At 35.4% G+C, this 10,737-nt stretch overlaps 2 protein-coding genes across 2 annotated transcripts; both read right to left on the bottom strand.

Annotated features, from left to right (window-relative positions):
* Positions 1–2,987: 2,987 nt before the first annotated feature.
* LOC120166399 (serine/threonine-protein kinase CBK1-like) lies at positions 2,988–6,964 on the bottom strand. Its single transcript, XM_039175647.1, has 10 exons — positions 6,861–6,964; positions 6,622–6,815; positions 6,150–6,405; positions 5,363–5,604; positions 4,989–5,217; positions 4,361–4,440; positions 3,798–3,882; positions 3,312–3,443; positions 3,121–3,230; positions 2,988–3,029 (listed from the first exon to the last, which is right to left on the bottom strand). Exons 2-9 carry the CDS (start codon positions 6,786–6,788, stop codon positions 3,132–3,134), a joined length of 1,290 nt encoding a protein of 429 aa, XP_039031578.1. The 5' UTR covers positions 6,789–6,815; positions 6,861–6,964; the 3' UTR covers positions 2,988–3,029; positions 3,121–3,131.
* Positions 6,965–9,020: 2,056 nt separating this feature from the next.
* Positions 9,021–10,460, bottom strand: LOC120166491 (UDP-glycosyltransferase 91C1-like). Its single transcript, XM_039175753.1, has one exon. It carries the CDS (start codon positions 10,452–10,454, stop codon positions 9,036–9,038), a length of 1,419 nt encoding a protein of 472 aa, XP_039031684.1. The 5' UTR covers positions 10,455–10,460; the 3' UTR covers positions 9,021–9,035.
* Positions 10,461–10,737: the final 277 nt, after the last annotated feature.

The raw sequence follows: 10,737 nt of genomic DNA, 5'->3' as shown, positions 1-10,737 counted from the left end.
AAAGTTCAGTCTTTGTTTTATTTTAGTATATCCGTTCAAAATTTTTGAAAACAATTGAAAGTTTAGGTACTTGAAACGGACCAAAATTGATAGTTTAGATACTAAATGCGTTAAGTTTTTAATGGCGATGTACTAAAATAGAACAAAAACTAAACATTAAGTATGATTTTGAAAAAATTGAAAATTTTAATATTAGAAGAGACAAAAACTGATAGTTTAGATACTAAATGCGTAGTTCACCCTGTTATTTACGTAATGAGAGAAAAAGAGAATCGACCAGAATTGGGACCACTTTGTAAATTGATTAGCGAATTTGGGAGAGAAGGCAGGAATTTTGGATTGGTACATAAAACGTACATTTGTTCTTATTTTATACTGCATTTTTTTACTACATTTTGCAATTTAAATTTTAAATATCATAAACAGCTATATGTTTTTTTTTTAATTTTCAATATTCCTCCAAAATACGTATAAATCCGAGAGTAAATGAGTGAATAAATATTCATTAAAAAATCAAGTAAATGATTTTAAATCATTAGAGGACATAGTACAATTCATAATGTCAAATCTCCCTTGATTTTTTTCCCTCTTTTATAATTCAGGTTGGCTATTGTGAAAGGTGATCTCCCAATGACAAAGCTATAGAATTTGCAATGAGAAAATAACCTCACTGATCGAAAATGTCTTATAATATACGATTTTAATCAAATTTTTTTTGGATTTACTAAAATGACCAACAAAATCGTAACGCGATCTTGAATTAGCAACGCTAATTCCAATTTCGCAACTCATTTTCTAAAATCGCAGCGTGAATAGTAAAAATCGTAATGTGAATAGTAAAATCGTAACATAAATAGTAAAATCGCAATGTGAATAGTAAAATCGCAACGTGAATAGTAAAATTGCAACGCGAATTTAGAAAATCGCGTTGCGAATTTCAAATGGTAACTCTCTGTTTCTAGACTGAGATTTTAAGTGGAAAATAAAACTTATCTACATGTGTACAGGAATCAACTTTTTCTTAATATGATTCAAAATTTAATTTTTTAAATGTATTTCATTAGTCTGAGTTAAGGATTCTTTCAAATTTCAAACTTTAATTAATTGAATTTAGAATAATTTGTAATGAAGATTGACAATGAAATAGATTTGTTGTTCATTTACATATAAATTTTTTCACATGTACGAATATTTTTTATAAAAATTATTTATGTATTTTTTTCAACAAATTATTATAAATAGATGATAAGAGATAATTTACATATAGATTCGTTGCGATTTTACTATTCACGTTGCGATTTTTACTATTCACGTTGCGATTTTACTATTCACGTTGCGAAATTGGAGTTCTCGTTGCGAATTTGACTTATGTGTTACGATTTACAAATTCGCGTTGCGAATTTGACTATTGAGTTGCGAATTTGATTATCGTGTTGCGAATTTGACTTTTGTGTTGCGAATTTGACTTATGTGTTGCAATTTACATATTCGCGTTGCGAAATTGGAAACTGCGTTGTAAAATTGGAGTTCACGTTTCGAATTTGTTGGTCATTTTGGCAAATCAAAAAAAAAATTGGTTAAAATCGTATATTATAAGACATTTTCGGTCATTTAGGTTATTTTCTCATTTGCAATTCCTTTACCGGAGAACAATGCTTTCATATAACACCAACAAATGTCTCGACTCACGGAGTCCAGAGTCCTTGACATCGAATTTTAAGAGAATTTAACTCGAGAGAGTAAATGGACATAAAGCTCTCGCTTATAGCTACTACCAACCAAACCAACTCCATCAAAGAACTCTGACTGATAATTTCTGTACACTTATTGGTGCGGCGAATAAATAAGCGGGCAGACCCATCAATCAGAATAACAAGAGCTTGTTTATCCATTGTGCATGGTGCTGTACATGGAAAGGATGGAGCCACTCCTCAAAGTGACATGCATGCCATGCCATGCCATGCCATCTCTTCTGATGGTCAAAGCATCCTTGTTTCCTTGTCAGTACTAGAGTAGTCCACCCCGGAATCACCTAAAAGAGAAACCCATTCGTGAGAAAAGTTTATCTCGATCAGGTAAACAGGTTCCAGACCCGAAATATGATACTCTAGGAATGAAATCTTACTGTGGAATGAGTCCGTTGATGACTGCCTTTCTGGTCCGAACTCCTTTATATCTGCAGCAGTTGAATGGATGACAAGAAATTCCGCGATTGGAAGCCAGACAAACTAGAATAGCATTTAAAACAACACATTGAGATGCTGCAACACGATTCGAATGAATGGTGGCCTTCTTTCCTTGACTTGCTAAGCTAAAAAGACTATCATCTAACAGAAACAGTATGTGGTATGAATAAACCGAGTAGCCTTTGTAAAGTTCATCTATTCAATTGCAGCGGAAACATCCCTTATGTTTAAAAGTACCTTGCAGCTCAGATTAATGAAATATTCAGAAGAAGCATTTTACTCCAAGGAAGACTAACAATACTAGCAAAGAAAGAGTTTTGTATTAGCCTGCTAACAGCTGAAGGGAAACGTAATTCGATAGAGGTTATGCAAAGTAAGAAATAATATACAACAGTGTCCTCAAATGTGAACGTTTATAACCAGCTACGTAGGTCACTGCATCAAAGGATTTGTAAGTTTTGATTAAAAAATAATCAACATAATAAAGGGAAACAATCCTAATAAATGTAATTACAAATTATGAAATCAAAGATTTGACAAGAAAAGAGGCAGTTATGGTAACACTCAAGGAACAAAGAATCTCATACCAAAAGAATGGCGTAACCCTTTAACAGCCTCAAAATTCTTGTATGTATAGCCCACAAAGTTAAGATCTTTAGGAGCTAAAAACGTCTGTCGAGAAGGTCAGAAATGAGAATGGTAAGTTATTCAAAGTTCAAAATTAAGATCTTGGACTAAACTTTTGAATATTCACATCAAAACAATGGTTAAGTTATTCAAAGTTCAAATTGCATTCATAGGTGCCTTCTTTAATGGCCCAGATCCTGTTCTTGGAATGTCCACCTGTGATACAGTCAGAATTTTCTCACCAGTAGTCCCCAATAAAAAATTGTTAAATATCTGGAAAGCATGAACGTGACTCATAATAACTTACCTCATCAAATTTCATAAAATTCTGAGAATCAAGCTCTCCCTCAACATGTGGTTTAAATGCCGCGTCCATTTCATAGAGTTTGTCCCATTATCTTTGAACCAAGGATGGGCCTAATATACTCATTGTTATCATGTCGGATTAAAATGTAGAGGAAAATGGGAACCAACTATTTTGGTATTCTCAGAAATTACTATAATTTGATCTGCTCCCAAGGTACCAAGCCTATGGTCAACATCACAAAGCAATTTACATATCAAATCCTTTGCTTCGGGTGTCAGCCTTGTTTCTTCTGGAAATTTCAAATGATTTTTCCAGTGCACAATCTGGACATTTCAATGCAAGTATTTAATTGTTTATAAGAGGTCTGAGAGGTAAAGAATTCATATGAAACACTTAACACTATAAACTAATTTAATATCACACTCAACATCACAACACAAAATTGTACAAAATGAATTGAATTTCTCGAATACTAACTAAACCTTAAATCATTGTTAAGACTACCAAAAGAACAGAAAGAAGCACGACACGATGAGGCAGACAAGATCTTTAATGAGGTTATGAAGAAGGGAACATGAACATTTGAAATAGGATAATTGAAGTTAAAAGCTAATTCCCCGTGGATCAACTCAAAATAGCAGAAAAGTTTGGAAACGAAGTTTTAAACCATATAAAACCTTTCTGCATGTCGTCACTGGATCATCGGAGTAAAATGGAGGATAACCAACAAGCATTTCATACATGATAGCACCAAGTGACCACCTGAAACAGGTTAATTGATGACAATTTATTGAAGGAAAAACCCAATTACCTTATCCATTATGATTATATAAAATGCATAGCACAATTTATTCAAAAGATCTCTGTTAAGTCTATTCAGTTATTGCATGGGGAAGTCATCAGAGAGCACCTTGTATATCCAAATGGAAGCTTACTTTAGATCACTCTCTAACCACTTTTTCACATTAAATTCTAATATATCTTGAAAATAAAAAATAAAAGGAATATTCTTCTTGGTTTAAATAAAATTTCTTTTTTAGCAAAAATGATTTTGTTTCATAGGCATTTTCAGACCTTGGTGAAATTAAAAAAAAGGAATAAGACCAGCATAAAATTTGAAGTCCACATTCAGTTAAAAACATAAGGGGAGAAAAAGCAGAAGAAGAATGAAAAAAATGACAAAAACCGGACATAAATTTTACAAATCTCATGACAAAGTATCATTCATCCCAAGTCATACCAGTCGCACTCCATGCCATATCCTTTCTTCAGCAGTACTTCAGGGGCAATATAATCTGGGGTTCCAACCGTTGAAAATGCCTGCCATTGAAACCCAAAGAGAACAACCGAACGATAATTGCCAGAATAAATAATTCTGTGTATTACTTGATTCCTTCCAAAAATTCACTTAAAAGGATGCAGCCTCTAACAAGGCATACTAGCAACAGAACAAAAACGGATAAAAGATAGGCTTAATCCTAAAGTTCAATTCATTAATATCTAAAAAGACGTCAAATAAATGGGGCTATAACTTAGGTTTATGTAACTTCAGCAAATACACTTGCTGATTCACTGTACGATCCATAGGAGTTTAAACCTAATTACCCAGCATGTTTATGGCCCTTCCATCTTTGCGACAAACATTTGACTTATTAACGAAACCTTAAAATGATAATGTCTGGTACAAACACTCTCACCATCGCTCCATGCATAGCGACAAATTTATTTTAATCCATTATGACATTATCATCTCTGAGTTTAGATTATGGGATTCTCAGAAATGAGATCACTAAACATGCTTCCGTATACATGCATTCACACATCAGAGTGATAACATGTAACTTAACAAAAAGAAAGTATGGTAGTACCAATTTCCTTCTATTAAGCTGCCAGTGCTGCAATTGTTCTAGGGGATTTTTCCAGCGCCTTCCTTTACCAGAATCAAAATCCATTGATTCATTTAAATTCTCGTCATCAAGAGTTTCAGTTTCATTTATAGACGATAAATTTCTACAGTCTAGAGGATTGCAAAGACCAAAATCCGACAGCTTCAAATGACCATTTTTGTCCAACAGAAGATTATCAGGTTTGAGGTCTCTGGAGCAAGGGAAACAAGCACAAGTTTGTCAGATATTGATAAAATTCACAAGAGCTACTGCATGTCAGAAATTACACGGCCTTAATAATATTCCACATTTACACTACCCAATGTTCTGTTGGTAACAAACAGAAGGCTACTAACCTGTGAATGTAATTATGCTTATGAATAGATTCAATGGCAAGAACACTTTGTGCAATGTAAAATCTAGCCACTGTCTCAGTTAGAGTGTCTTCTCTCATTAGCAAAGTCATCATGTCACCACCAGGCAGATACTCCATGATTAGATATAGATACTCAGCATCTTGAAATGAATAATAGAGTTTCACAATGAAGTGACTGGCAACTTCCGCAATCAAATTCCTCTCAGCTCTCACATGTTCAACCTATATTATATGCACAATCTGTGAATCTAGAGAAATGAAACAAGTAGCAAAACTACACGAGAGAGAAAGAGAGATTTTACAGCATCATGAAAAATGTAGAAAGAAAAATGGAAACGGATAGAAATGAAACGTTCATAAAAGAACTGGAACTTTGAATTTTCAAGTATTGTCTATGAAAATGGATTGTCATGTCTCAACCAATATAACAGAACCGAAGCATCTAAAGTAAGTTTATTTTGAACATATTTAATCAGCTTTTCTAGCTGAGTGTGATCCTACCACAAGGTTAGCAATGTTGCAACATGTTCAAATTCACATTAGACACCAAAAGTTCTACCGTCACCTATCTTAGTTATCACTATCTCTAGCATTACATACACAGCAGTACATGAATGCTATTGCTTTCGGCCAGTTGTTTTAACGTTTAAAAGTCTGATTTCTAGTGGCACGGGTTCTGTAATTATTATTTTTCTTTCCATTTTAACAGAATGTTTTTTGCTGTTCTTGAAATCTTTTTGCTAATGTCATGCAAGTTACTACACAACTTGATGGTTCTTGCAGTAAAAGAGGGACAAAGACAGAAAGGATATTCTATGAACGCTATGAAAACTGTTTGTAGTTCTAACCTCTCCAAATGCTCCTCTTCCGATAATGGTTAAAAGATGAAAATCATCAACACAAATCTTGTGCATTTTAAGCCGCATATAGTATGATTCTTTGCGCTTCAACTCCTTTAGCAGAAATATTTGCTCCTCTTGTGGAACATCTGAAGATGCCAACTGCATTTTCAAAATCAAACGCCTGCAATTTTCCCAGGATATATCAAAGTCAAAACTCTTACAGTTATCCTCTTCTCAATCGCAACTGAAAATGCCCAAAACAAGATCTTCGTGAAAGAAACATCCAAAGATTAAAAGGACTCGAGTCGATGCCGTGCAAAAACATTCAACGAATGAATCATATAGACATAATTAACATGCAATGTATATATATATTCATGAAATATTCTCACTATACCTTTCTTCGCGATCTTGGATATGTTTCATATGGGCTTTATAGTGGCTTTCAATGAACTGCTTGGCTGCAGCCACCCTTTCAGGCATCAAGCTGGTCACACCATCCCATTCCTCCTGCTCTTCGTCCGACACCTCTTCTTCTTTCATCTCCTCCCCTTGATTCTCCATTGTTATACCTCTCGATCCCTTTCTCTCGCTCTTCTCTTTCCCCTTGTAAACGAAATAAGAACTCTTTTTATATTTATTTTCGTTTATGGTTTTTGATGATCGTGACAACGAAGAAGGCCAAGAGGGGGGCCTCGGGTTATTACATGTAGAGACAGTAAAACCTGAAGGAAAAAAAACAAAAATAACAAAGCTTTGGCTCTGCCTCTTCATTTCAATTTAACAACCCAGATTCCTTTTCCCGACACGTGGTGAATTTCCATTGGTTTTGGCCCCACAAACTCAATGCTTCTGACACGTAGGATTTTATAAGCGTGGACCAGCGTTTAGTAGTAAAAGTTGAGAAATGAACGGGCTTCGATTGTCGAGTTAGATGGGACCCTTTGCTAGCTGATCAACGATCAGGAAAAAACGAGGCACATCAAACTGTGTACCGGTGTTCGTACCTGATCATATCACGATGACTTCTATTTTTATCGGTGAAAGAGACGACCTACTGAATAACTGAAATGCTGTACTTAGGCAATGGATTCTGTGTGAAGCTAGCGTCGTACTGGCACCAAAATTATGATGATAATAATTACTACTCCTTAAGCTAAAATAATAAATATCATAAACATAACATGATCGCTTGGAAGATTATTTTGGACATACTTCCTACTAAAGTTAGACTATAACATATAAGTATTGTTATTGATGGTTTATGTGTTTTATGTAACAAGTCTCAGGAAACGAGAGATCACATGTTCATAGAATGCCCACTAGCAAGCTCTGGAAGGAAATCTTACTACTAACCGACTTGCGGAGATCTTCATTGTCTTGGGATAAACTATTGTCCTGGGCATGTGGCATTTGGATAGGTAATTCCCTCCTAATAAATATTTTGAAACTTGCATGGAATGCATTTATTTATTTTCTTTAGGAGGAAAGAAACAAAAGGCTATTCTAAAGAAACTCAAGAACAATTGATAAAATTCTTAAAGATATAAAAGAATTTATTAGTATTCAACTAAGAGATAAGAAAATTAATAGAATAGATAAAGTTAATATTTCTCTTTGTATTCAATGGGATATTGAGTAACCTTATTTTTTTTTATTTTAATATTTTTTTAATAAAATTGTCGTTATTCATCCTTTTAATCCACAACTTTTGTTTTGGTACTATAATACTGACTACGGAAAAAGAAAAGGCAAAGTCATGTACTATGCTATAGGACCATAATGAATAGATTAATTTGATTGGAACATACTTTGTGTTCACATCACATCATCAATTTGTCTTGTCTGAAAAAATAACATGCTACACCATCCAATCCTGCATTTGGCATCTCACCTCTTTTGTATTTTTTATCACATCTTTTGTACGATCCTGTAATACAATATATATTCATAATTTTTCTTAGCGAATGATAATACACGTGATAAAACATTGTTAATTTCAAGGAAAAAGAACCATGACGTTGACAGATAACTGTATATACCTATACATATTACGATTCCAGGCATATTTCTCACTATAATCGTACTGGTTGCTTCCAGCATGTTTCTTACTATAAATCTTATAATGTTTTGGTCTAACATTCAAAGGCTTTATTGTTGTCTTAATCCTTATCATCTAACCCAATTATTCTAACCGAACCTATTGTAGGCCTGCTGGAAACGATGTCCGGTTATTTAGGTTGGGCCTAATTTAAGTTCAAAGCACGTTTGGACCTTGGGATGGCATGCTTTGATGTTTTCAAATTGATTTTTTTGGCCCATTAGGGCAACCGGGTTTTTATTTTAAGATCTACGTTATTTTTTACAATGTTCATGAATCTTGTAACGTCGAGGTGATGAGTATTTTTTATTTAAATTCATCACCTCAAGGTAATGAGTTCTAATAAAATATAATTTTTATTAAAATTTATCACATCGAAATATAATAAAAAAATATTTTTATTCGAACTCGTCACTTTAACATGAAAAAATATCATAGATCTCAAAATAAAAGTGTAGCGTCCTATATTGGGCAGAAAAGCCTTTGTTTCTTTATCTATTAGTTAATCGAATTCAAAACTATTCCAGGAATGATTTTTATATACATAGAAGCTAGCAGCCACAAATTTATTTTCCCAAAACATTAAACAAACTTTATTCAAATCTCCTTCATGGATTACAATACTTTTAACTATTTCAGCAGTGATACATTCCTACTAAGAAAGCGGAATACTCGGAAGCTCTGCAGAAACGAGCTTCGATATAACTTGATCAAACCCGGCGTTTGGTAGGCGAAGGTTCAAACTCTTCAATGAACCGAGTGAATCCATCCAAGTAATTATTACTTAACTTTTCATTGCCAAATATCTCTCTCATTGCCCACGCATTTGCCCTGATCATCTCACCTTCTGGCTCGACCATCACCCGTCTGATAGTCGCAGCCACTGAGTCGCTTGTAAATGAACCGTCCAACTCATTCCTCTCTATTTCTATCCCAACTTTCCTCCCATGCAACAACCGAGCGTTCATCCCCTGATCCGCACTTGCCCCAGAAAACGCTATCAGAGCCCGCCCGAACTTGAGTCCCTCGGTTATTGAACTCCAACTACAGTGAGTTAAGAAACCCCCGACGGAAGAGTGAGCTAATATCCGTAACTGGGGCGCCCAACCCCACAACACCAAGCCCTTGTTAGACACTCGTTCCTCGAACCCTGGAGGGATTATGTCCTGCAGGTGATTATCATCCATCTGGGCTTCGGCCATCGGGCGTTTCCTTACGACCCAAATGAACGGTAAGTTGGATTTCTCTATCCCAAAGGCCAACTGGTGCATGGACTCTTCACTTAGATTCACTTCACTACCAAGGGCGATATAGAAAACTGACTTGTCTCTTTTGGTATCAAGCCAACTTTTCACAGCTTCCCATTTATCGTCTCCTTCATCGTCATTCGATGGCAGCGATGGAGGCAACAACCCTACTGGAACGACAGGTTTCTGGTAAAGCTTAATGAGCAATTTAATCTCGTCTGGTTCGAACTCGAAGCAGGCGCGCAAAGTTACAAATTGGGAACCTTGAACCAAGAGTCCCACCCGTTGGAAATCAGATACATCGTCCATGCATTGTTGGTGGTTCACTATCTCATAGCGCTTCAAAGCTACGTTGCAAGGATAATCTACCCACTCGGGGACGACTGTGAAGTCTTCCGGCCGTTTTCGACCACCACCGAGCAAAGCTGATGGTGGACCCAGGAAAACCATCGCACTGGCATTGAATAAGCATAACAAAACCGAGTTGATGCCGAGTGGAGCTGTAATTCCAGGTAACCAGTAAGGCTCAAAGTCATGGATTATCCAGTTGACGTTTGAATCCTTGAGAAACTCGGTTAAAGGGACTTGGAGCTTGTCATACGCTTTCTTAAGGTAAGGAACTTTGTCGATTGGTACCTCGGATGTCGACTCAGCTTCTGGAGGTAAGCCATGAACATGGGGAAGAGAAAACTGGACGAAACTTATGTTAGAGGAGAGATGTGGGGGGAGTTTAGGGAGGCGACCGATGTTTTTAGGGGTGGATATATAGGATATTCGATGACCCTTTTGGACTAAGAATTTGGAAACCTCGAGAAATGGCATTGTATGACCATAAGCTAGCCATGGGAACATCGCTATGTGAAGCTTTTTCGTTCCGTCCATTATGTTTCCTTGATGCAGGTATATTATTGATGAAGCTTGAGCATTTTTATAGACGGTCATCCTTATCAAAGAGGGTTTTTTTTTTTAATATAAATCTGCTCTATGTTGTAAAGAAGCATAGTTAATAAGGGTGAACAAAACTCGATTCGAAAAAATTTCAAGTTCAAATCGAATTGTAAAATACAACTCGAATAACTCGAAATTTTTAGTAATTAGTAGATTTATTTTCAAGTTTGAGTCGAGTATTTCAACTTTGTATGAGATATGTATATCAAATATGAAA

Source organism: Hibiscus syriacus, unplaced genomic scaffold (assembly GCF_006381635.1).
Source record: "Hibiscus syriacus cultivar Baekdansim isolate YM2019G1 unplaced genomic scaffold, ASM638163v2 tig00111640_pilon, whole genome shotgun sequence".
NCBI classification, from domain to species: Eukaryota; Viridiplantae; Streptophyta; class Magnoliopsida; order Malvales; family Malvaceae; genus Hibiscus; species Hibiscus syriacus.
Note: the sequence above shows the minus strand (reverse complement) of the source record. Positions and strands in the feature narration are given on the sequence as shown.